Source organism: Zonotrichia albicollis, chromosome 9 (genome assembly GCF_047830755.1).
Source record: "Zonotrichia albicollis isolate bZonAlb1 chromosome 9, bZonAlb1.hap1, whole genome shotgun sequence".
Taxonomy (NCBI): Eukaryota; Metazoa; Chordata; class Aves; order Passeriformes; family Passerellidae; genus Zonotrichia; species Zonotrichia albicollis.
The window spans coordinates 33963897-33991032 of record NC_133827.1 but is presented as its reverse complement, the minus strand read 5'-3'; the positions used below and the strand labels follow the sequence as shown (position 1 = coordinate 33991032).

The 27136-nt window shown below is 43.6% G+C and overlaps 1 protein-coding gene across 2 annotated transcripts in view; it reads left to right on the top strand.

Moving 5' to 3' along the window:
* The first annotated feature begins 8626 nt into the window (after positions 1-8626).
* Positions 8627-27136, top strand: part of SENP5 (SUMO specific peptidase 5) — a 41632-nt gene continuing 23122 nt past the window's right edge. The window contains exons 1-9 of one of the 2 annotated variants that reach the window (XM_026792120.2): positions 8627-9714; positions 12789-12894; positions 13044-13191; positions 13808-13855; positions 15761-15838; positions 19110-19247; positions 20909-20992; positions 22379-22429; positions 22520-25411. In XM_026792120.2, coding sequence (XP_026647921.2) covers positions 8769-9714; positions 12789-12894; positions 13044-13191; positions 13808-13855; positions 15761-15838; positions 19110-19247; positions 20909-20992; positions 22379-22429; positions 22520-22630 — 1710 coding nt within the window. In that variant the 5' untranslated portion in view covers positions 8627-8768 and the 3' untranslated portion in view covers positions 22631-25411. Of the gene's footprint in view, positions 9715-12788; positions 12895-13043; positions 13192-13807; positions 13856-15760; positions 15839-19109; positions 19248-20908; positions 20993-22378; positions 22430-22519; positions 25412-27136 lie in introns of those variants that run through there. The other variant, XM_074547353.1, reaches the window with a different exon arrangement.

The following is a 27136-nucleotide window of genomic DNA, read 5'->3' as shown; positions in this document are numbered from 1 at the left end:
AGTTTGCCTGCTGTGAATGTGCCTTTTTTCAAGTTTTTTACTTTGTTGTAATTTAACAACAATCCATTCCATGTATTTAATGAAAGTATGTGCTGAGACCTACAGACATTTCTGCCAGTATAGTCTTTACATCACAACTTGACGTTATGTGAAGGAATGTGCAAGTTCTCTGGAGTGGTCCTTCATTTTATTCTGATTCAGAAGTGGAAAAACAGGCAAGGACAACAAAGAGCAAATTTAATTTTCCTTCTTATACCCTGCCGGTTCGAATAATCTCTTGCTGAGTTTCCTGATGTGGCTGCTCACATTCCTTCATGAATTCAGACTGGCTGTTAGCAGCCTCCAAATAAAACATGGTTATATGGAGATTTACCTTGGCCCTGCTCTTGCTTGGCGACACGAGACACAGAGAGCAGCCAACTGGTTCAGTTCATGCTACATGTCCTCTTCCAGCAACTGCTTCCTGTACAAGCCCACTGGTCTGCAAATTAATGGGATTGTTGCTGTAGCTCAAGATGTAGGAGATTTAATTCTGGTGTTTGTGTCAGCGATCAATGAAGTCAGGAAACTGCCTTTACAGAGCATTCAAAAGCCCTTTTATTCCGAAAGAATCAAATCCAGGCTTCTGTTAAATGCAGTAAAGGCTGCCATCATTAAAACATTGAGGCTGCAAGTTTGGCCACAAAAATGTTACCGTAATGCAGTTGGTATTCAGTCCTTTCTGTCAGCGTTGCCAAGTCCAGCTTTTATTTATTTATTCATTTTCACAAGTCTCATGTTTTTCAGGCATTCCATAAAGCCTCGGTGTTTACAGGCATCTTACTCATCTGAGAAGCTCAGCTTCCAGTTTTTAAAGATCTGCTATTAGCCCTCACGGACAGGGAGGAAGCAGGAACGTGTGATGAGGCTGATCCTAACAGGCAAAACCAGAAGGCTCATAAAACTCCACATTTAAAAAGTCAAATATGATTTTTTTAAGAGGATCTCATGAACTGGGTCTCCCATTTATGTGTCTCAAGTGCCTGGCATAGACTCTACTAATGATGGCTTGGGTCAGGCCATGATGTGAGTGCAGAGGTGCTGCTAGATGCAGAGAGCTCTGCAGCACTCAGATGGATTGGGGGAGGAATCCTCTTTCCATTTATTATATTCCTGTTTTAACTTCATGGCCTGAGCCTTGCCCTGTGCACCCTGTTTACTGTGTGTTTCATAAAGGCCAGAGGATTCATCCTGTTGCTCTGAAACTGTTTAGCCCATCTTTGGCTGGATTTACTGTTCAGGAAGAACAAACGGTTGCTTAGGAAAGTGCTGTATTTAACGAGAGAGACGGGCTGGACTTTTTTCAAACAAACAGATAAAAGCCAGCAACTCTGAGCTTGGCATGGACTTCGCCGTTTTGTTTGTTGCATCACCCCATTGTCTTCTCTATCCCTTCTTTTTTAAAATTTCTTTGTTACAGCATTTCACAACCCACAGCCTGGATACGGTAATTCCTGAAGGAATGCACAGAATAATGAATACTGCATGATCACAAAATAGTTCACCTCGTGCAAAGCCATAGCAGTAAACGATGCAACATGGCTGTTCCCAATCATCCCTGCTTCACTGGTTTCTTTTATTTGGACAAATTCTTTCAGCTTCTCCTCACAGGGGCTACTGAGTGAGGGAGGAAGTGTAACCTTTCTCCACCCAGCAACAAAAATGCAATGGTTTTGGAGCACTTCCCATTTCCATGATGTCTCTGTACAACGCAGCACAGAAGTTAAACTGGCCTGTGCCTTCTTCCCCGGCTGCAGGCAGGGGAACTGCGGTACACGGATGCGGGGTGACCCACACACGGCAGCACACGGAGAAACAAGTCCTGCCTCGTTGGAGAAGCAGCTTTGCCAGACTGCTGGGACCAGAGTTAACAGCAGAACTTTTAATTTGGGGATTTTTAGCAGCACTTCCACATATCGAGATACTAATTAATGGCTTATTTTAAAAGGTCAGGTTGTTGAGTTTCTTATTTTATAAATTGAGTTTTTGAGAAGTACTTCCAGAGACCGAGATATTAATTAACGGTTTATTTTAAAAAGCCAGGTTGGCATTTTTAAGTGTCTCATTTCCGCGGCCGTTCCCGGGCACAGCGGCGGCCCCGAGGCGCCGGCAGGACCAGGGCACCAAAGCGAGCCGGTGTCACCTTCGGCTTCGCAGCTCACAGCCCCACGCGGGCCTCGCCAGCGCCTCCCAGGAACGCGGGCAGGGCGGGCACGGCTGCGCCGGGAGGGGCCGAGCCCCGGCCCTGCCCCGCGGCCCGGCCCCGCTGCTGCGCTGGCCGCCCGGGCGGGCCCTGCCCGCGGTGCCGCTCCCCGCCCGTCGCAGGGCTGACGCGGCGGCGCCGGCGCAGCTCCGGCCCGAGAGCGGCGGGGGCGGAGCGCGGCCCAGGCGGCGGCCGGGCTGAGCCGGGCGGCGCCGCGGGCAGAGGTGAGCGGGGGGCGGCGGGCGGCGGTCCCGGCCCGCCCGGAGCTCGGCCCCGCGGAGCGGCGGGGCCCGGGCGCTGTCAGCGCGGGGCCGCGGGCAGGCGGGCGGGCGGGCGGAGGCCGCGGGGCGCCGCGTGTGGCTGCGCTGCCTTCCGGCCCTCCCTGCGCTCCGGCCTCCTGCCCTGCCCGCCCCGCGCTGGCCGGGGCTGCCGCGGGGCTGTGACCGGGCCCGAGGGAGTCGGGGGCAGTCCAGGCACGCTGTCCCCTGGGCAGCACGGGGAGGCTCTCCCTGACTGCCTGCTGTGAGAGTTGGGGCGTTGGTGGGGTTGGGAAGCTGTAGAAGGGAATTTTCAGGTGTTGCAAGAGCTTTGTTTCTCCATCACTGGGCTCTCGACCCCGCTCTGCCCCCAAGTTGTCTTCTCCCTGAGTTTTCAGTCTCTGCAGTGCAGGCACAGCGCTTTCCTGCTTCAGTCCTATGTGCTCTCCCCTCTCTCAGCCCGTCCCAGCTGTGCTGGCTGGGAGAGACAGGGAGCTGTGAGTGCTGAGCCACGGGACAGGCACAGCAGAGATGTGTTCCTCAGCTAAAAGTTGTGATTAACTAGTGTGCTCTACCTCTTCCAAACTCCACTTGTTCTAGCTCAGAAGAGAGATGGATTGCCTTTGGTAATACCCTCATCTTATCTTTTCATGTCGCTAACACAAGAAGAGAAGTAATTTTTAAAAGCTGCAGGAAAATATGTTTAATACTTGTAGAAATACACTTTCTCTTAAGGAAGGCCCTCAGAAAGCATCAGGAAGACCCTTGACCTCAGACACATTCAAGGACCCCTCATGAAATACCACTTTCTGTTCCCTTCACAGAGCTGGACAGCAAAGTTTGATGGACTTTGTTTCAGCTGATTCTGTAATTCTCCCTTGCAGAGGTAATCAGGAAGGAAGGGACAAAGCTTGAGTAACATTTCATTACAGTCTAAAGCCCAAAGATTAAAAGATACTTATATCCTTATGTTTTGCTTATAGAAAAGAATCTTTGGGTTCTTTAATCTAGAAAATTTCCATCTCTAATTTGTGATACTATGTCTCTTAAAAGTTCTGTTATCTAATATTTATCTCCATTAATCTGGTTTAGCCTAAAGGATGATGTTTCTGTAAGGAAATTTTGTCATCTTGCCAGAAATAGATCCAGTAGTTATGTAGCCAGCTAGGTGAGACTGTGAGTTCCCAGAAATGCTGGTTGAGAGAAGAGACCCTGGTAACTGTAGGAGTTGAAACTTTGCAGTGTGACCATGAGGTCACCAGCTGCATGTCCTGCTGTGTTCCTCTGAGTCAGTAACTCCGGACTTTGGCTATTTCTGTATGGTCTTGTGCTAATGAGTTATGTTGTGTCAAAGTGCCTTTCCCTAGGGCTTGCTTCACCTCTGGGACAAAATGTTTGCTTAACAGTTCACAGAACTGTGCTGGTCAGAAAAGAAAGAGAAGAGGGGGTGGTTGCCAGTGCTGTGAGTCTGCTTTTGCACGTGCTAATGGAATCATTTCAGACTTCCTGACCTTCTCAGCTTAGCTCTGGCCACGTGGTGGTTTGAAGAGAGACAGCCTTCTCCAGCTTCCTCTCTTTCTTTCCCATTTTGGATCCTGCTTGGAGGGAGGGCATCTTCTTGCCCAGCATATCTCAGCTGCACACCACAGTCTCAGGCTGGCTTTCTCTTTCCTCCTTGGGAGCTGCCCAGACCTTCACTGGGAAAGGCTGAGCTCTGGATGTTGAAAGAACTGCCTCCCACGGGAGCAGGTGGTGCCCGAGTCACTCCTGCCTGCACAAGGCCATGCTCTCACAGCAGCTGTTCACTTTATTTACATTACTGATACTCTTAGAAACAAGCTTCTTTAGCAGAAGAATTTCCATGTGCCTCTTGACCCACTGGGCTTCCTGACACAGCCCTAGATGGTTGTGCTGATCTCAGCAGGAAGGAGAGCTCTTCTGCAGCATTGTGGGTTTGTTCTGCACTTGCGTGGACAAAAGGTTTCTGTGGTCTGGCAGTTCAGGTGTCAGCTAGAAACCTTCGGTAGCATTCTGTCAGCAGCATTTGCTGGGATTGCTTTCCCCATTTATGTGCTTTTCAGTTAGAACCCGGGGTCTGTAAAACTGTCAAAAATAAATAGGACTGCCAAGGACTAATGAGTGGGTAAACTAAGAGGCTTATAATGGGTGAAAGGTGAATGTAAAGTATCTTTTACTGTTCAGCTTCACTGAAGGTGTTGCTAGTTTCAGCCACATGAGTTGCAAATGGAGTGATCTGCTGATTGATCTAAGGAAAATACGGAGTGTGTATGTGCACTGAATTTGTTACTCATAAAGGATGGAGGGCATCATGTTCTTCCATTCCCATGCAAGTGTGCAGTGCTTGATGTCAAGTTGCTACAATTGTGTTTGCTTGTATCTTACCAGAGCTCTTGGGATAAGCATTCTGAAAACTGAGTGGTTCCCAAACATGTTTTTTAAAAATTTGAGTATAAAGCAAATCAGTAATCAGAATCTGCCATTAATATAGAGATGTAACAGTCTGGGGTTTTCTTCATCCAGTGCAAAAGAGATTGTGCCTTTTAATATTTAACCACTTGCAGATGGTATGTCAAACACTGCTACACTTTTGGTCTTTGGGATGTGAACATCTTGGGCGTTTTGAGGTTTGCTGGTGTAGTAGTGGCAGCATCCCTGTGCAGTCGCACAGCACAGAAACCTGGCTGCCTCCACTGACAAGCCAAACAACTGTTAGTGGTGCAAGTTCCTCAGTTCAGAGGTTTTTCATCTCTGTTCATGAATGGGGCACATATTTCACTTCAGGTTCTTAAACTTTGGGCAGTGCTTGCTTTATTTTTGGTTTTACATTGCTCAGTACATTCAGTTCCTTTTCTAGCAGCACACTTCTAAACTGCCTTTTTGTCTTGCTGGTTTGTGGTGCCGAGTAAACCCACTGATACTCCTGTAGCATTGGTGGAAAGTTCTTCAAGCAGCACCTTGAATTAAGTATTTGCATATGGATTATCTTTTGTCACTCTGAGTAACACTGCTGTTAGAAAAGTGCACTGTTTGAGCTCCTAGGTCTGGGATTAACTGCTCTTTGGAGGCCTTTACTTGAAGGGGATCCAGACTCAAAACAGATCATGTTTGAAAAGGGAGAGGGGAGGGCAAGAAAACTTTGCTTGGATTAAATGGCTTACTCAAACCTTATTTACACTTTGGGGTGAAACTTTTTTGTACAGAAAAATTGTATAATGTGGAAAAATTGGTGTGGACATCATAGACAAACATTAAATATTTTTAAATCCTGTTAAGTTATAATTAAAGCATTTTTTAATGGTCTAAGTTAGAAGTTAAACAGAAGAACAGGTAGGTAGAGAAGCTTTCTTAACATCTTCCTTTGCTGCAGTTTTAAGAAGCGGGATTTCATTACACCAATGAGTAAATATTTCCACTGCTGTTGCTATTATGTTGAAACTGTGGCATCATTCTTATCTCCATTCAGGTTTGCCTTGGGTCCTTTTTGTTACCAGGACTTACCTTTGCTAGAATCTGATGCAGTGTTTTTCCCCATGAGTTCAGTCTCCTCTGGGTAGAGCAGTGGCAGCTGTAGGAATTCCAGCTCCTGTGTAATCCATGGCCATTCAGAGCCTTTTCCTGTGTCTGAGGCAGTGTCTGTAAGGCTGTTGGGCTTGGCTGTGAGAGAGCAAGGGGAAAATGGATGACTCCAGGTTGTTCAGGAGTGTTCTTAAAAACTGGCAGGTATGTGGCACCTATTGCAGGGCTTGAGAAGATTAAACCCTTGCCTTCATCTGCTGTGCTCTCCTTGGAGTGCTCAGCACTCACTGTGTTGGCAGAAGCCCCTTGTGTTTGGGGCTCTACTGAGAATGTTGAGATTTGCCTGGGTTTGTTTGTTTTACCTGGATGAAATGTGGCTGGAATAAGCTGTCCTAGTGAGCCTGTGGTTTGGCTGATGTTTACTGGGGCCACTCAAGGAATGTTTAATAGGTGCTGCACACAATAGACAGAGACATAAGAGTTTGTAGTGAAAAAACGGGTAAATTGCATCTAGGATAGAGAAATATGGAAATGCTAGACGAGCAAGTACAAGAAAATTGGTGTGATGAGATGTTATGTCCTGATTTTTCTGATAACTGAGTTGTGTGGTGAGTAATAGAGGGTTACAAAACAGCTAGGCCCTGTTGCAGTGCTTTTTTACTGTTAAGCTGTGCTCTCTATCAGTGGAGGTAGCCAGGTTTCTTTCTATGTTATAGGTCCAGTGAATTCTGGACAGTTTTCTGTGTGATGGGAATAAACCCAAGGGATAAATTTATTCTTTGTCCTCTCTGCATTTGCACACCCCTCTCACTCCTCCACAAAAACAAAAAACAAAACAAAAAAACAGAAAAAAACCCACAAAAAAATCCCAACTGCTGTTTGTGTCTAAAATGAGTAGAGTGAAAAATGCAGAAGAGCTTCTTAAGTCAGACCTTGAATACCTGGTTTTGCTGGTGTCATTTATACTTTCCTTAAAAGTCCAGTTGTTAATGTTTTATGTTTATTTATAGACTCCTTTATTTTGAGCTACACATGCCTATGTGTAATGATTAGGGCAGGCATAGCTAAGGCAAAACTTGCTATAATAGTCTGTAAGTCAGAATAATTCTGATAGAGGGGCTGGACAAAGTCCTTTTCAGAACTTGAGAAAAATACAAACCTGTAAAATACAGGATGAAATGTGCACAGTGAGGCTGGAGCAATTTGCATGAAGCATCCCATGTTGTGTATGCTGCTTTTGCCTTCCTCTTGTGTTTCTGGATTCTTCTAATGAATATTTTTAGCTATGTAGTGAAGATAAACAGGCAGTACTATGCAGGTGTTACACGCTTGTGTAGTCTCAGATATATCCTTATTGAACACTTTAGATGCAGATTTTTTAGTAGTGGGGAAAGGAGTTTTTAAGATGATTAGCTGCTGTGCTGCATTGGTACTGCTTTGTTAATGCAAAGATAAACACTGATTATAGAAGCTGATAGTGGTGGAGTCATACGGAGTGAGGTGTAGCTGTAAATACAGAGCAATTACTTCAGGAGTAAACTGTGTCATTCTTTATCTAGTCAGAGAATCAAAATTTCTGTGGGTGTTTGTGTTTTGCTGTTCCTTTAAAGCAAGACTGTGTGAGCTTGTGAAGTGTTTTCAGAGTCTGCTCACGTTTATTGCACAAGAGCAAGGGCTCCTTTGTACAGCGCTGATGGCGTGGGGTACCTGCACGCACTTGTTGATAACTTGGACTTCAGAGTTTTGTTTTTCAGCTTGCTTTTGCGGCAAGCTGGCTAACTGTGCTTGCCCTAGGCATAGGCAGTGAGAGGTTTCACCTTAGGCTAGAGAGTCATGAATTACATGTGGGGAGCATTCGATGGCTGGGAATGACCTGTTTATTGCTCTACCTCTAGGGAAGGTAAATTAATAAAGCCTGTTTACACACCGAACCATTGCAACTATTACTTGTTTTTCCTTTTCGTGGAAGTGAAAATGTCTTCGGGAATGTGGGGTTGAGAATAGAGGAGGAGTGGAATTTTAGATAGGCATGTGGCCTGAGGGATGTGCCTTAGTGTTTTGCTATTATGTTACAGTCCAGATAACTCTGAATTAATTTCCCTTGTCCTTTCAGTTATTTTTGAAGATAATAATGCAGCAGAAAAATGGAAACCCATAGAAGACCTTTGCTTTAGCAAAGAAATCAGCTGTTGGCCCAGTCTGGAAGATGGACCACTGTTTTTGGAAAGCCTGGGAAATACTGCTTCAAAAAGCAAGTTTTCCTAACTTAGAAGAAAAGACAGAGTGTCCAGCTATTTGTGAGTTTAAATCACAACAAACTGTACAGAATACTGCAGTGCAGAAGGAAGACACTTGAGCTCCAAAGCAGGAGGGCTCCTGATGTGCTTCTAAATGCAGAAACTTGTCCAAAACCTACTGTTGAATTATACAACTTTCCTTACAAAACTACTGAGAGCAAAAAGATCCTGTCCCTATCAGGAAGCTGAAAGCTCGTCTGTAGAAGCAGTAAGGAAACTCAACAATGAATCCTTTCAGAGTGAAGATCCCTTGAATGAAGAATTTGAAACTGTTGCTGTTCTCAATAGCATCTCTGGCCATATCCATTATGTCTCATGTGGCTCACTGGAAAGTGCTGCCTTACCTGTAAAGAAAGGTGGTTTTGTATATAGTGTGGAGAGCAATAATGATGAGGGCAACACAGTCCTGGTAGTTTTAAACAACTATAAAAGGAAATGCTGTTGCAAAGGGAGTGGAATGGAACTTGTGGCCCCTTGACAGCTCTAAAGAGGTCCAAATTTAACCATCATACTGTAAAAAAGAGATTTTTATTTATGATGCACAAGAAACTTTCTATGGTTAGGTTTCGGTATAGAATCATAAAATTCCCGAAACTTCGAGCAAGAGGCAAGACTTGCAAATTAAGAAAAATCAGGCGAAGGTGGGTGCAGAAAGTTACAAGGGACCATCAGGAAACGCTTCAGCAGGATTTTGAAGGTGGATTTTGTAATTTGTTTTCCTCCTGGAAATCTAGAAGTAAGCGTCTTTGGAAGCGGTACAGCTTGTCCGATATGAACAATAATACACCCAAATCTGTCGGAGCGGAGAATGAGGTCTGTGCACCCGAGATCTGCCACACACAGGATGTGTCCGCTGAGCCGTGTGCTGAGGATCCAGAATCCCGAGGGCACGGTGCCAGTGTGGATGCTGTCCCACCAGAACTGCATGCTTCTCCAGAGGCAGAAACCTTGCACCAGGTGGAGACCAACGGGGCTCTTGCAGAGGAGCATTGCTCTGACATTGTCGTCTCCGTGGCAGGAAAAGAACTCGCTGTTTCAGATCAAGATGGTGCAGAATCCAAGGAGGTTGTGGGTGTAGATGGAATGACACTGTTGCAATCCTCCTTGCAGGATTCTGATGTCAGTGATAATTTCACAAATGGACCTTCATCCATGGAGCTGACACAGAATGAGGACAGCTCTAGCCAGATGGAAGTAGAAGGCTCCTTAAACTTCGACATTTTTAGTTCAAAATTACTAGATCACCCTTACAGTAAAAGTCCTCTGGAGGAGCCTTCACCAGAAAGCACAGGACTGAAATCAGGAACTCGGAAGGGAGGCAAAAGGAACAGTCAGAAAACTTCCCGGGTGGCTGATGAGCAGCTGGCAACGTGGCTTTGTGGTATACCTTTAAATATCTTAGGGGTCCAGGAGTTCCTGGAAACTGCTGCTTGTATTGTGGAGTTTACATATTGTGTTAATTCCTTTACAAAATGGTTTCTTACTCTGAATTATAAAGGTCACTTAGCATAACATTTGATTAAATGAGGCTGCAAAGAGGAGAGCTGCATGAAAGAGGGACAAATGAATGTTTATCTGACAAGCTATTTTAAGATTATTTTGTTTTAGAGAATACAATGTAGTTTAATTGGAATCTGCAGGAAATTGTTGATAGAAATTTTAAATGTCTTATCATGTGGAATCAAAAGGTTCAGGTTTTTACCTGGTTGACAATTGTTATTCTTAATTTGGTTTTTGAAAATCCTAGGTATTCTAATGCTTCCTTCTGCCCTTATAATCTCTACTCTTGCTCACTAAATCACTTAAACTTGGGGTTTAATAGCCAAATACTGTTCATTGTCCCTTAGTTTTCTCTCCAATTGTTCATAGAGTAAGCTTAATGAATCCTGTAAGACAATATTTTTTTAAAAGACTGGTCTTAGCAAAGGTTCTGCAAAAAGTCTTTGGGGGTTTTTTGTGCTATGCTGAGCATGCAGTATTTGATAGTCACTCTAAAGAGAAGCATGATAAAAATAGTAATTGGTGTCTTATTTATGTGTAGCAGCTTTTTACACACAGAGTAAGGAGCAGTAAGCTAACACCTTGTGCCATCTTGTATCATCAATGTAACTTCAGAGATGTTCTGATATCTTCCTTTGGAGAAATTGGCTTTTTAGAGTCCCATAAACTGTAAGCTGGTGTCAATGAGTGTTAAAGGAATTGTTTAAAGTTTGACATGCTCTGCTTTTTCTGCCTACCTGTTTGTCCTTCAATTTTTCAATTGATTTTTCTAAAGCAAAATGTGAAGGACACAGTGAACCTCAAGAAAGGAGTTAGTTCTCCACACCCATATCTGTAAGTCAGTGTGGGATGTGTACCTCTGTGACTGGCTATATGTGATCCAGCAAGGACCAGATGCTGTGTGAGAAATGGAGAGAAACTGGTAACCCAGTGAAGAGATCACTTCTGCAATGGAGTTTTCAAGTTTGTCCATCAGAAAAAGAGATGTAGTCCTTCTATAACAGGCAAGGAGCCAAGGTTGTATCAGGGTGGCAAAGGTTAACGTTTTGTGGTCTGATAGCATAGTACTTCTGAGTTTTCTCAGCTGAAAAGCTGTAAAGAATTGTAGTTGTAGGAGTTCTTGTGTGTTTAGGAATGTTGTTAATAATTAACTGCACCCTAAAAGATAGCGCTGACCTGGCAAGAGTTCCTGGGGTAGAAACGTGAAGGAGGTGCAAGTGTTAGGGCTGCTCTTGGGTTTTGAATTTCTCTGCAGCAGCTGAACTCAGACGTTAATGGGCTGCCATGCTTGGTGCATTCAGAAGTGCTATTAGGTATCAAACAGCCCCATGGTAAATCCTGTTCATGATGGGTATCTGATTTTGCCCCGGGGCTGAACTTTGTATTCTTTTCCTTGAGTTACACCAGCCCAAGTGAGGTCAGTAGCACTGGAGGTCTGCAGCTCTGCTGCTCGTAGTTGTAATGACAAGAACAGTCCTTCCTCTGTGCATGAATAAAAAGCCTTTAAAATTTTTACATATTAAAACAGAATAAGGTACACTCATAAGCCCCATGCATTGTCTAGCTAGACTTCTAGCCAGAGTGAGGAACATCTTCCCTGTCGCAGTGTACTGAGATGTAAGGGATAAAAGTTGATAGGCAGAAGTGTGGCAGAGTTGCAAGAAGGTTCTTTTCTCGTGAAGAATGCTTCATTGTGATTTGATCTTGTTCTTCAATCCTTCCTCCCTTCCTTCTCTCACACTTCTTATTATATCTTCACTGCTATTCTCAGCTCATTTTGTTTTGGGTTTTTTCTTGGTCTCTCTCCTTTAGTTTTTATTTTTACTGCTGTTTTTCTGGCACTTTTTCTGTCCAATGTTTCTCTCATCTTGCTTTTTCCTATCCTGATCTTGAAAGTTTCCAGGAAATGTTCTTAAAGCCTTAGTAAGCACACAATGCCCTACCCAGTGATGCTCTGCCATCACACCCCAGCCTCAGAAGAGTCCTGGACTTTGGATTAATGCAATTTTACCAGACTCTGATCTCAGATCCAGCTTTCTGTACACAGAACAAATGTTTTCTGCTGCATCTGAAAATTCATTTTCAGAGAGCTGGACAACTTGGTCTTTTTTCTCTTGTTTACTAGCAAGTGTTGAAATCCTGTTCTCCATTCTCTTTCATTCTCAGAGTGCTTTTGGATGCCGGTATGGAATTTTTATCTTCAGTGTTCCAGTCTTGTGTCTGAGAAAGAAAAACATCTATTTCCTAGGTTTTTCAATTCTTCCAGCATTCATCTCTTCATTATTTCCAAGTTAATATATTTTTCTGGTGTGGTTGCTCAGTGCTTTCCTGGGCACTGACAGGCTGCCATGGCTGCCTGTGTCACCTTAAATGCCATCCCTGGGATGCAAGGGTAGAGGAGTTAAACTGCTGGGAGTCTGTCTGGTGTCTGTTCTGTTCACGGTGGTGCGGCAGCGGAACTGAGCAGGCTGCAAACACTGCCAGCTCCAGCTGCCTGCATTTGAGGAGAGTCATTCTGCCTGCCATAAGGACAGGATACTGGCTTTTCAATGAAACCTGTTGCAGGAACTGATGGCTTTTCACGTTGCAGTAAAATGGTTTAAAATGCTAATTGAAGCAGGGAGGAGGATGGATTCTTCTCTAGCACTGATATAATTAGTTTGCTGTAGATATGTATGTGTATGGCAAGAAGAGGGGGTGATCTTTTCCTGTGAAGCTGAGTGATCAGATTCATGCATTTTTATTTTGTCCTCCTTCCCCTACCCCCGCTTTTATTTTATGTTGCCAATTTGAGCTTAGTTTTCCTCAATAGGTACTTGCCATGTGTGGTGCTGCATGTTGGTTGGGTGCAGAATGATTGCTGGTTGTACCTGTAAGAACTGAGAGCTTTATTGGATTGGTGAACTCAGAAGCTTTTTATATGTTTGCACTTTAATTTTTCTGGTATATTTAAAGGATTCCTAGATGAAGTTATGAAGAAATATGGCAGTTTAGTACCACTCTGTGAAAAAGATGTCATGGGAAGATTAAAAGAAGTCTTTAATGAAGATTTCTCCCATAGGTGTGTAGCAGTATCACATTGTTCACCTGGTAAAGAACAAAAATCACTTGCATTGCTACTGCATGATCTTCATCTAACAACTAGGAGAACAGAATCCATTTTACATGATCTTGACTTGATTTTTCTCTACCTTTTCAATCCTCTTTTAGAAAACCTTTTATCACCAGGGAAATAATGAAATATCGAGAAAAACATCCAAAAACCTCCACTTGCAATTTCCGGGTCTTCTATAATAAGCACATGCTAGATATGGATGATTTGGCTACACTGGAAGGCCAGAACTGGCTGAATGACCAGGTCAGAGATGCTTGGTGTTCATGTGTTTCCCTAACCCTTTTTAGCCCATTTATGTTAGAATACCAGTTGTACACCTCCTGACATAACAGGTGGGCTACCCTTACTTTACACTTCACAAGTAAGATGAGTGGTGGGCAGCTTTTACAGTGACAGGTGCAGTAAGTCTGGAAGCTGGGAGATGTCACAATTACACTGTTTCCTTTTGAACAAATGATGTTGGACTATTTTGATAAAATAGTGGCTACTCATAGAGGTTTTAGTAACTTTCTCCATCCCAAGCTTGGGCAGATTGCAAGAATGACAGAGTGAAACAGCAAACTGTGGCCCATAGCCAAAAAAGCAGGAAGGCTGCAGAGCCCAGGGCATGCACCAGTAGATTTAAATTGAATTAAACTGCATTTAAGATTGAGGCAGACTTCAAGCAGCAAGTTACAGTCCCTCTCCACGATGACCACTATTAGTTGCAGAGTGCTTGTCCTTCAGACAGTGTGGCTCTTAGGTCTTCTCTTCATATTGCTGATTTAAGTGGGTAGGGGTCTGTGTTTTATGGGCACTTGTGAATTTGGGTCTTAAAAAATTGCGATGTATGTATTTAACTATTTACTAACTCTTCCAGATAATTAACATGTATGGTGAACTGGTAATGGATGCAGTCCCTGAAAAGGTGAGGGGGTTTTATTATTTCACAAATGTACCTAATGAGAGATGGAGAGGGGAGGGCGAAACTTTGCACACTTCGGGTATAGAATCAGGATTCAACTCAACCATGGCCAACAAATTATAGTGGAACGAGTGGTTCCATTATAATTTTTTGCTATGTGCTGCTCAGATTTTCTGCCTTTCCTTTTCCCTTTTCAGTGCTGTTGCTCCTGTTTCAGGAACTGACTGCATTAGCCCTGCAGGTGCTCTCTGTGGTAGCCTGATGTCAGTGATGTACCTGTGGAAGACACGTTCCCCCTTTTGGCCCATCCCACTCTCCTTACTTCCCTGGAGGTTTCTGTTTCCAGCTTATCAGCTTCTAAAGTGCTGTATTCGTGCCTTTGCTCAGCAGCCTAGTGTTTCAGCTGAAATTTCTGATGAAGATGGATTTCTGCTGAGATGACAAACCATGAGTGCTAGCATCTGAACCATGCACGTGTGCTGCTTGCACTCACCCTCCCGCCCACCTCGTAGCTGTGGGGGCTGTAACAGCTCAAGCTGTGTCAGCTGCCTGCCTGGTGAATGTGAATTTCTGTGGAGCTGCTTGGTTCCTTGGCAGTATTGACTCTGCAGGACTCTGTTTTGTGCATCCTCCTCAGAATGCTTACAGCTTTGCAACTGCAGTGCCTGGCTGTTGGTGGCAATTGAGAGAAAGAAAGCGAAAAAAAGTAATCAAGATAACAATCCCCCCCCCATTTTGTGACTAAATTTGCAGCAGTGACAATTATAAAAACCCATCTGTTTAGGGACAGAACAGTTTTCAGGTGAGACCACAAAGGAAGAACCAAACAAAGCCATTTTTAGATGAGCTCTGCACAATGTAACTCTTAAAATCTTCAAGCTCTGAAGGAAGAGCGTTGTTGCTTTGATTGGAGGTGATGGTGATTCTTCATTAGTATTCTCCATATTTCCTGAGTGTGCTAGGCTAGGGGTATTGGAGATTGTATCTGTTTGCTTGTGTCTGCTTTTTCTTCCTAGTGCATAATTGAAATCCTCATGGGAGATTTTGTGCTGGTACCTCAGAATGTGGTTTTGAAGTCTGTTGGCATAGCTAATGGCTATTAGACTGTGTTCTCAGATGCTGAATTTTCTAACTTTTTTTTCAAGTAACAGCTCAAGCCTCCTACCACCTCTATACTAGCAGAATTATTAAAAACAGATGTTGCAGATTTCTATTTGTATTAATCTGTTAGTATAATTGCAAGAAGCGAAGCACAGGGAATAATAGTGTGAACTTGGAGCTAATTTTTTTTTTGCATAAGCCTACATTTTTTTTGTCATAAATGTTGATTTTTCACTTTCCAAATGGATCAGTCATACCTTAAAACTACTTCTCAATAGCAGAATATTGTTCATGTCATAAGAGTTGAATGCCAAAGACAATGTTGTTGGACTAAATCTCATAACTGTTTTGATCAGTTTTCTTTTTCTGAGTCTCAGCTTCCAGCAACTAAAGCCAGAAGTTGCTCCCTTCTCCACCACCCCTGCTTTTCCAGCCTAGTGTTCTCTTCCTTGATCCCTGTAAAGAACAACAAAAACTAACTCCTTGTCCTGGTGTTTTTCTCCCAAGTCTGTCCCCAACAAAAAAATTAAACATGATATGCCTGGAGATACAAAAATGTAAATATAAATGCTGCAGTGGCTCACATGATATATTATAGGGGAATGAGGCTTATTTTATTAGCTTGCTGAAGAACAGTGAGAGTTGAGGCTTGGCAACGCCTCTGTTTGTCCCTACTGGGGTTCTGTTTCTAAACCTACATTAAATATTGCCTCATTACAAGTTGTTTTGTATAAATTATCCTGGGGGAAGGGGAATGACTGTGCATGAAAATTTCTGTGCTCATTTCTCCTCTCTCTGTCTTTTTAGGTTCATTTCTTTAACAGCTTTTTTCATAGACAGCTCGTAACCAAAGGATATAATGGGGTAAAACGATGGACTAAAAAGGTACCTTTAACATGCTGTCATCAGTGCTGGGCTTCTGCTGGGCTGGGCTCAGTCACTGAGTTAAGTGTGTTATTTGTAAGGGATGGGTTAGCAGAGGAGCTGTACAAAGTGGGAAGGGCTTGATGAAGATAGTAGTGTGGCACTATTCAAGTTAGTGTGGGTATGTTGTACTTGGAATGGCTAAATCTTCAGTGGGAGGTTATCTCTTTGTGTATGTTCATGCAAGTTGTTAATTTAACTGCAAGAAATGTCTCTTACTGCTCCTGACAGTGCCAGGTACACTAATCTACAGGAGAGCAGACTTAATTCTGCTTCCTCCTTTTATCTCAGCCTGGTATTCTTTGACAAAATCAAATTGTTACTCCAAGTAACGCATACCAGGTACTAGAAAGCAAAAAAGAGACTCATGGTTAATAAGCCAGACTGTTGTTCTCTTGACAAGAACAGAATTCACCTTGCTTTCCAGAGCCCACACCAGATCATGGGTGTGATATTTTCAGGGATAGCTAATGCAAAAAGAAGTACTCTCTTTTTTTCTAGGAACATTTGTCCTTTCTAATATGGGAGATGAGGCAAGACTAATCAAAGGCCGTGTTTGAATGTATGATCTTTCTGCAGAAGTACTTAAATAGCACACATCTGTGAAATGCTAGAGATGAACTCATTATCCAAATATAAAATCTATTCATATAATTTATTAAAAATCTCTTTAAAGAGAGATGGAATATCGGTGCTTAATATTCCCACATATTATTTTTTAAACGTTCCTTTTCTCCAGCAACCCAAGTTTTGTTAAAACTCCTGAAATTAAGGTAGAGTCTGGAAGCAGGATCTGTATTGTTGTTGCTGCTGAGAGGTACCTGATGAGACAGGACAATTTTTAGATATTTACACATAAATTCCTAAAGAATCTCTCAAGCAAGAATGAGAACTAAGCAGTTTCTGTGGGAAGAATTTTGTAGACTCCTTTGTCCTGCAATGTGCAATTTAGGGGAATTTGTTTCTGCTCTTGAAACACACCTGAGTATAGCACCATGTTTTGTGAATGTTCTCTCCTGTGCTGGCTCTGGCTGCAGTGATTTCAGAGCCCCTGTTAGTGTCTGTCCCTTCTGATCACCCATCACACTGGCACTCCTGATTCACTGTCGTGACTCAGAGCTGACTCTGCTCTCGTGGTGAGTGAATCTGGGTTGCCACCACTCTTGCTGTACATTAGTTTGTAACTAAAGACAAACTTTTGGCTGCCTGTTTCTGCTCTTCTGCTGCAGGATTGCACACCTGCAGTAATCCCCCAACTAGGGCCACATGAGGTCCCTTGAGTTTTGTGTGACTCTGCTGTTGCTGGACATCACAGAAGATGGAGTTCATTTCTCTTACTCCAGTTTTCCTTTGTGGTCTCAGCTTGCTGCTGGCTGACATCCCTGTGCTTCTCTCCAGGAGTGATGGATTGGTGTGTAGTGAATGTGCTGTAATCCAGTCAGGAAGCAGTTTCTGCAGGTGGGAGCAGGGTCGATGCTTGTCACAATCAAAGGACTGTTGTGAGCCAGGCTCAGCTGATAACTGCTGTGAATGCCCACACCTTTTTGTCTCTTCGACTTCCCATTGTTACTCAAGAAATAGACTTTTCTTTCCTACAAAAGATCTGTCCTTGCCAGTAGTGTTGCAATTATGTACAGTTCAAATTGCACAGTGCTTAAAAAAACAGGAAAAAAAGCTTAGAAATCTTCCCACAGGATGAGTTCATTTAGTTCAGGATTCTATTTTTGCTTATTTTCTGGACTGTGCCACCAAAACCCCAGTAATTAGACACTTCTTTCAAGAGGAGCTAGGAGAAGGAAGACCATGAAAGGCCCTGGCTTGGCTGGCTTCCAAAAGCATAAGGGCTCATCTGCCATACAGACACGGGGAGGGGGGTGTTACAGCTGATCTGTTTGTTCTGTACTTCAAGACCTTTTCCCTTGTTTGCTTGCCTGAGACCACAGTACATCTGCTACAAAGCCAGCTTTGAGAAAGGATGAATCTGCTCTACCTTCTTGCCCTCCTTTCCTCAGTTCACCAAAGCATCCTGCACTCCTCTGCTTTCCTCTGGCAAGTCCCAGAGCCTGTGTTAGTGCAGAAGAGGTCAAACTACAAACTTGCTGGTTTTGTGGGGTGTTTGTAATTACAGCCTCTTCATAGAATCATGGAATGGTTTGGGTTGGAAGAGACCTTGCAGATCATCCAGTTCTGCCCCTCTGCCATGGGCAGGGACACCTTCCACTATCCCAGGTTGCTCCAGTCCCCATTCAGCCCCTGCCCCGCTTCCAGGGGTGGGGCAGCCACAGCTTCTCTGGGCAACCTGTGCTTATGTCTCACCGCCCTCTCAGGGAAGAATTTCTTTCTTTCATCTAATCTAAACCTGTCCTCTGTCGGTTTAAAGCCATTCCCTCTTGTCCTGTCACTCCATGCCCTTGTCCAAAGTCCATCTTCAGCTTTGTTGTAGTCCTTTAGGTACTAGAAGGTGCTATAAAGTCTCTACAGAGCCTTCTCTTCTCCAGACTGGACAGCCCAAACTCTCTCAGTCTGTCTTCATAGCAGAGGTACCCCAGGCCTCTGAACATCTTTTTGGCTTCATCTGGACCTGATCCAACAGGTCCACCTCCTTCTTACCTATGGGGCCTCAGGGCTGGACACAGCACTTCGGGTGTGGTCTCCTGTGAGAGCAGTAGAAGGGCACAGTCTCCTCCCTGACCTGCTGGCCTCACTGCTTGTGATGCAGCCCTGGGTGCAGTTGGCTTTCTGGGCTGTGAATGCACATTGCTACCTTGTGTTGAGCTTCTCATCAACAGCCCCAAAGTCTGTCACTTACTCATTTCTATCAGCAGCTCTGATAGAATTGAGTGGTGCTCACACTGGACAAGTGTCATTACTGAAGAGATGAAGAGCTAACCTAAACTGAGGCTCAGTTGTATTGCCATCATTACCTAAGAAATCCCACTTCAACACACATGTTGCAATGCAGCATGAGCAGGATTTTGTCACAAATACAGAAGTGATTAATTCTGACACTGTACAAGGTTCCTCAGCCACTTTCTGGTCTGTAACTGTATTTTTGTGCCTGCTAATAAGTTGTGTATTAGGTAAATGTGAAGAATGTGGTGATGGAGTGGAGGGGGCAAAATAAGATTTCAGTTATGGAATGGCAGAAAGGAAACTTGGATACAATTAATGTCTGGCTGTGCTGTATTCTGCCTGTGGAACTCACTGTAATATATGTTGTTCTTTTTGCCAGGTGGACTTGTTTAAGAAGACTCTCTTGTTAATTCCTATTCACCTGGAAGTCCACTGGTCCCTCATTACTGTGAACATCCCCAGTCGAATTATTTCATTTTACGATTCCCAAGGCATTCATTTTAAGTTTTGTGTAGAGGTAAGAGTGACAGCTGTGTCTGCAAAGTCTGAACTGTTTTCTTAAAGGAAACACTCCCCCTTTGTTTCTGTTCAGCCATAAACTTTAAATGTGGTATGTCTGTCATTGTCTTGCTGTGTATGAAATGAGAATCATCCTGTCCTGCTGAGGAGTCTGAAGCACAGGGCTCGAGGGTCACACCAGAGCTGGGAGCTGAGGTCAGACTGCCTATTGCCCAATTAGCCTGACCGTGTAATCAGCACAGCTTTGGTGACTCTGACTTGGCACTCCCACAAAAAGCAGGAGCTCAAAGCCCAGTGCCATGGGGAAGCAGAAGAACCCCAAGGAGAGTGAGGGCACTTCTTTCATCTGTTAAGGGGCTTGTGTTTAGGATAAATGATAAATTGTGCTCCTTTAGGGGATAGGTTGCCTGGGTGAGAGCACAGGACTGAAGATGCTGTAGTGTTGCCCAGTGGGGTTTATGTGTTACTGTGCTATTAACAGTGTGTTGCCTTTTTCCTTGTCCTGCATTGAAACGGGGTGTTTGCCTCTGGTTAGAACCCAGCAACCTTTCAGGGCTGCAACCTGAACACTGGAGTTAAATTATCAGTCTTCCTGATAAAGAACAGCCAGGAAATTTTTGCTGGGCTTAGCAAATTGTAATGACCCTCTTACAAAAGCTAATTTTGTCAACTTAATTGCTTGCTTGATGCAGCAGCCCTCTACTTTTAACTGTGTGTAGTTGTTGGCTTACAGAAGAGTAGTAATTATTGTACCCAGGAGAGTTCCCAGCCAGGACTTCTGAATGAAGATAGTATGCCTGCTGGCATTTGCTGAGGATGAAGCTAATGTTTGTCCTGGGAGCAAGAGATCTCATGCTCTCTAGCTTGTGAACGTGCAGCATGAACCAGCCATCAGCCCTAAGGTCTCTCCTGCAGCCTTGCAACCTGATCTCTCCCATCCCATTCCAGGCAAGGCATTTGCACCTGAATGTCTCACAGACATGAGGAAATTTTATTTCTGCCTGTTCTAGGGGTAGGAGGGGAGCAATACCCCAAAATTCACTGTGATCCACACGCTAAGGTGAATATTTGTGTGCTGCAGTGTTTAAATTGTGCTGTAAATTCCCAGCCTGTTTACAGAGAAGTAGGATTTGTTTAACCCAAGACCATAGTCTCATTTATCTTGCTTCCTTCTCTTCGCTTGTGTCAGCCTATTTTTTTCCCCTGTATGTCACTAAAACTCTCCCTGGAGCTTTGTTGATTAGCTGCAGAACTGGAGCATTTTGTATTGAGATTCTAGCAGGAAAATGCGGCCGTATTGAACGTAAGGGCCTTGTTGTCAGCCAGGAGAGAACACATGCCAGGCTGCTCTGTTTTTCTGTGCATGTCTGGGAGCACTCTGACCTTGTGCCTGGGTGCCACAGCTAGTCTGGAATGAAGTAGAGCAGTGTACAGCATGGCTGAGGGGTGTTAGAGCTCCCCTTGATAGACTAAAATGAGCCTTGATGGGAAAAGGCACAGTACCCACCAGAGTTCATTTCTTTACCTCTAGATTTTAGCTCTGCTCCCAATGCTCCCCTGAAAATTGTCCTCATTGTCAAAAGGATTCCAACCAAGCAGTCAGTGTTTCTCTCCTATTCTTTAGTGGGTGTATAATGTTGCTTTTTTCCTTCTTTAAAGAACATTCGAAAGTATTTGCTGACTGAAGCAAAAGAGAAGAATCGCCCCGAATTCCTTCAGGGTTGGCAGACTGCTGTGACAAAGGTAAATGGCAGCACTTTGAGCCCTGGGGTCTGACTTTGTGGGAGATTTCATGGAGCTGCTTCTAAATTCATATATTTGTACAAGTACTAAATGGGTTTATGCTACCCACAGGGAGGGTACTGGGTAGAGATGCAGGTAGTTACACATTGGAATTCCAGCTCTGTTGGTCATTCAACTCCCACCAGGGCTTTAGCACTTTCTGCAAGTGGCTTGGTGATCTGAACAATGAAATGTGTGCACAGCAAAACCTGCTGCTGGTGTCCATATTGACACAAGGTCAAGGACTGACTGATCTGGAAACTCAGCTGCCTCCCTTCTCCTGAAAGGGCTGTTCTGAATGGATGGGCTTTGGTGAGGGAGAGAACAGGCTGATGTTGCTACTGCTGATATTTTATGTTTGCTGTGGATAGAGGGCTTTGGTCTCCAGGGCTGTTTGTGGCACATTGCGTTTGATCACAAGTAAACAAAGTCTGGCAACAATAAAAGGGAATAACTTGTGTGTAGTGTAAATGAGGGAATATGTAATTTGCGTAGCCATCCCATAATGGCTCCAAAGATATAAAACAGGTCATTGCACACCAGACATACTTCCAGCAGCTCCCTCCTTGCACAGATTTATTTTTAGATGCTGATACAATGATAAAATGATTCTTCTCTGCACTCATGCACAACCTGTGCAGTCAGTTCATCCTCCTGCGTTCTGTGAGGCAGAAGATCTGGGAGTTGAGAAAAAACAATTACTTTGCCTTTTCAAGTGCCAGAGATATAATAGCACTAGTGATTGGGACTTTTTAGCTCTGCATATCAAAATTGAGCGTGTTTGAGGAAATAATGAAGGTTGAAAGTTATCATTTGAGACTGCCTTGCTCGGTCCTGTTGCCTAGTGATGAACCATTTGTCATGCTCTCTGAAACCCTTTGGTGTGGCTGGGGGAGGAAAGCCACTGCTGGTAGCATGGATGCTGAGAGTAATCTTCCTCTAGGCCTGTGTGACTTTGCTGATATAGTTTTGTCCTGTGTAAAGTAGATAATGCTGTACAAACATTTATTTAAACTAATTGAGAAGCTGTTCTGTGTAGGTCACTAAAAGAAAATAAACTTGAAAGAAAGACTGTAATTTATTTTCTGTCCTATACTATATATTTTTCTAACTATTAGATGTTATTCTAACAAGGTGTTCAGTGTCACCTTGCAAAGTTTGGGATGAGAACAAGCAATTGCAACTCCAGTTTCTGGTGCTGCAGAACAGCTGTCTCTGAGCATGAGACAACTGATCTTTATGCTGAATCTGCTTTTGGACATTAAGCAGGAGTTAGAGAACGAAAGGATCTAACTAAGTAAAAGGATAAGGATCTGACCTGTCTCTGGTTGTTTCTTTTCCTTTCAGTGCATTCCACAACAGAAAAATGACAGTGACTGTGGGGTTTTTGTGCTCCAGGTAAGAGTATTCCTATGTAAAAATCAGTGGCCTATGTTGTTCATGTAGTAAATGTCCTTTTTTTCAACCAAGCCTTTTCCTTTTCCCCAGTACTGCAAGTGCCTCGCCTTAGACCAGCCTTTTCAGTTCTCCCAGGAAGATATGCCCCGAGTGAGAAAAAGGATTTACAAGGAGCTGTGTGAACGCCAGCTAATAGACTAATAAAATGCAGCCAACCTAATTTCTCTGGCATTTCTGACAAGTTGCAGCTGGTGTTTGTGTACTTGAATTTCTGAAAATTTCCATGAATTTTCAGCGATTCTCAGCTGAGTGGTGTGGCCACTGTTGTTACCTCAATCTTTTGCAAAAGTTCTTTAACTGGCAGAACATAACAGAGCTGCCATAGACTATTCCTAATGTCAGTTTGGTTCTCTTATGTTCTTTCCTGTATTTAATATTTATTATTTCAGCATGCATATAGGCAAAGTATGCAACTAAACCCATGAAACGGTAGATTTGGGGCACCTTTGAGGTGTAGCTAGAAATGACAAATACAGGTGAATTTGTCTGGAAAAATAAAGATGCATGATATGTTTTCTGATGCAATAATGCTTTGAATGTATCAAAAAAAATCAATGCCATAAAAAGAACAGCTAGAATGTATTTGATAGTTCCATTGTCCCTGTTGTGGCTGTGTAATACTGAATACCACATTTTAGGGTGGCTAAACTCATCTACAGCTTTAATTTGTGAAGATCCCTTTTTCAAATAGTCCAAGTTGCTAATAAAGTTTGTTCTGTTAGCATTTCTCTGGCTGTCATTATCAGCCTGTCCCTATAGACAAAAAGCAGTCTTTGCACAAATAGAGCTTCAGCACTTGTCTGTGTAAGAGAAAGTACAGAAATGTTCAGTCAGTCAGATAGGTGGTAAGTTCCAAGATGCTGCAGAAGTCTCCATGATGTGTGTATTAAAGACAGCTATAAAGCTAGCCTTGAAGAGTCACAGCCTAGATAGTAAGATAAACTCCTTGACAGTAACTGTTTACATCTCAGATGGCTTTGAGTCATTTCTCAGATCCACAATATGCAGTGAAAATGTACCATTTCTCCCTTCAGCTCTGTCTTCAAAGCTTGTTGTCTTTAACCTCCCGTTGGCTTTTGCTTTTGTTCAAATGTAAATGAATTCATTTCTGCTGCATCTGCTGTTTGATTGTGTCGAACATGCCTGGTTTTGTCTGTGTCCAGTAGCACTGATGGGTCTGGCTGGGAGTTGCAGCACTTGTGGGTGCAGTGCAAACACAGCGAGGTGATGTCACCCTGCCCCAGAGGGTGGGAGCCCATGAGCCCAGCCCTGACCTCTGCAGGGTTGTTGTGCTGGGCAGAGGGTGGGTGAGAGCAGTGGGTCTGCTGGGCTTTCACCTTGGGCTGGAAACTGCAATGTGCTCCTTGCTGAAGAGAGCTCCTTCTGCTTGAAGAGATTGTTGTCTGGCACTGCTACACCGGCAAATGTCTTTGCTGTGTTTTTCTGCCAGATACAGGAATGAGCCCAGAGGAAAAGTATTTTCATTGCTAAGCATCATCTGCTGCACAGCTTCACTTTGTGTCCATCCATAGCCCTGGCTTCTGGTGGAGGAAAACCACTTTGACTTCCCTGTCTTGCAAATTAATTCAGACTTGAGCTAAGCCAGGTGCAAATCCCTCCTAGATGACGGGAGGGAGAAGGGAGGGGGTGCCAAGCACAGTCAGGCCAGGAAGTGGAAGCACGTGCACACTGCTGTGCTGGAGAAGGAGTTCCTGCAGTATTCTTGCGTGTTCCCACTTCCCCTTGTTGGCAGCTGGCAAGGGCTGGCTTAATTTAGCAAGATAAGGAAAGCCTTAAGCACTTGGGTTAGATAATTTAAATGAGGAACTTAATGAATCAGAAAGAACCTAAAACCCAGACAGCAAGATACATCTGCCCACTGTATGGTGCAGAGCACCCCACAGCACATGGTTTATCTGTGTTTCCCTGAGGTCTAACTGACAGGACAGCAACACCTTCTTGAGGTGAGTGCTTGTGAGCAGTGGAGGGTGACTTCCATGAAAACTGGAACTTGGGATGTAGTTCCTCCTGTGGGGTAGCACATACAAGCCAGTGCAGCCATTCTCATCTCTGTGCACTGCTGTCACATGAACGGTTCCAGTGCTTATGTGGTGGGACAACTGATCCAGGCCACAGCTAACCCAGAGGACAGTTCTTACCTCAGTATAACCTGCTACTAATTGTGCATCCTGATGTGAGGGAATACACAGAATTGGGTGGCCAGGGAGAGACGTGGAGGTGGTGCTACTCTGGGTGCATGAAAGTGAGGCTTTATTTTCAAGACTCCTGGCAGAAAGGGAGTGGAACAAAAAGAACTGCATGAGCAAATTGCTTTTATTTTCACAATTTGAGCAATTTGGTAAGGAAGCTTGAAAGGTGTCCTGTGAGACTACCAGCCTGGGAGGCTCAATGCCTCAAAAAAGACCCTTATTTTTTTGTGCAAGTTGCCTTGTTGGTGGATATATTTCATTGCATGGGAATGTGCTCCAACACTGCACTACAGACAGTTGTTTCCTAAGGCTTGGTACCTACTACTGCTTGGTGGGCATCCATCTTGCTCTGTGTGAGAGATGGTGAGGAGCCTTCAATCACAATCCCCTTATCAGCAGCATCAGCCAAAGCCCAGGATTTCTGTGAGCTTTGTGTTGAACGTGGGTGCTTTGAAGCAAGTGCATGTGTGTCCCAGATCATTGGAGGGGAGGGGGCTTGCATTTGAATTTGCTGCCTTGTGAACTGGGGAACAGGGTGGGGAAACATGCATGTTGGAAAGTACTTCTTATGTGCTTTCTTGTCATCTAGAGGTTTCCTGACAAGTGTTCCAGTTGGTTATGGGGCAGCACAGAGGAGTTGCACTTGAGTCTCCAGCTGTGAACACACCAGTGAGGGGCCTCTGAAAAAAAAAAAAGGAGGGGAAATTGAAAACAGATCTAATGTAAGCAAAGTATGTTGGTGCAGTGTTGAAATTAATCACAGGCAGTCGGAATCTCAGGCTCTGTAATGGTGTATCCTGTGAAACTGGACTAATTAACTCCTCCTTGAGAATGTCTTTGATGCCTTAAAGGAGATGGACTTCATAATCTGTAGTCATTTTACTAGTTCTTAAAACATTCAGAACTATGTAGAGTGTTTTTATTATGAGAGGCACATTTATGTGGATGTAGTTATGGCTGTTAGCAATTCCATTAATGTGATCTTCAGATTTTCATAAATCACTCTGAACTGGTTTGGCAGATGCTTAAATTTCACGACTTGTTCCAAAGAGATTGTCTCGCTGTGCTGATTTATACAAATAGTCCCAGAACTGGTGAAGCCTCTGCCTCGTGCGTGACAAATTTCAGCTACCTGAGTTGTAATAAACCTTAAACAGAATTGAAAATGAATTATCAGTTTCCATTTTGTTTGCTTTAATCTGTAGTTTAAAATGACTGTGTCCCTGATACAAATCAATAAATGCAGAGTGTGGCCTTGATTCTGCAAGGTGAGTAGAGAGATGCCTATTGCTGAGCTGCTGGCACTTGCAGAATGGAGGCTGGACCTTTGTGCTGTCTAATATGCAGCTGTTCTGTTCTTACCTGTCTCTCTTGAGTGTGAAGGTGATATTTTGAATGTTTCACATGCACTGATCACCGAGCCAGACAGGCTTGCACAGAGCTGCTGGCTTGTGTTGAATCTCCAGCGTAATGCTTAACCTACCCTTACTTTCTCAGACTTTTGATTGGCATTATCTACTGTAGCATTTACTCAATTCAACATGAAAATTTAAACCTCGCAAAGTGCTGCAGAGTTAACTCCACTGAGCAACGACTGTGCACTGTGGGTGTGCTCTTGCATTGAATGAAGCCCATGTTCCTGTGCAGTAATAAAATTGAGTTTTACCATAAACCCGATTTTCTTTCAGTGGTTTGGTTTCATTTTAATTTTAAAAGCAGCCAATGTGATGTTTGAGGGAATGTTTGTAGCAGCTTGTTTTGGGATGTGTTATTAGGAGAAGCCTCTCCAGTTGATTAGTTCAGTAACTGAGCTGAACACTAATGATGCTCTCTGTCTCACAGTGATGTAACTTACTGTGGTTTAAGTTCTGACAACATACAAGATTGGAGATGTCACCCATTGCATAAATAAGGGTGGGAATCTTGCATTAGACACTTTCTTCTAAGGTGGCATTTAAAAAACACAAATCTGTCAACAGAGCACGTAGGACTTAAATTGCTTTTCTAGATCAAGCTACACTAATGCCCTTCTTGTATTGCTTGTGGATTTAGCTGTGTAACTATAGAGTTAAATCTTGTCTTTGCTGCATGTTACAAAGCTATACAGCTTGTGAATTTGTGATAATGGTGAGAATGAAGGCTTAGCAAATGTCTCTTTAAGCTATTAATCATGAGACTGGCAACATCATTGTCTTTATTACATTCATAATTTAAAAATCCTATCTTGGAGGAGGAAACATGGATGCTTGTTAAATATATTCTTCAGTGGAAAGTACTAAGAAATCAGATCATTAAAGTACAGAATCATAAGAGACACTAGAGCCTTGCCAGGAACAATAATTACTATTTATATGTAATAGGCACTGGGAGGGAAAAAGATGAGTCTGGTTTGCTTATGCCTGAACTTAATGGGTTTTATGAGTAACCAGCTAGAAGG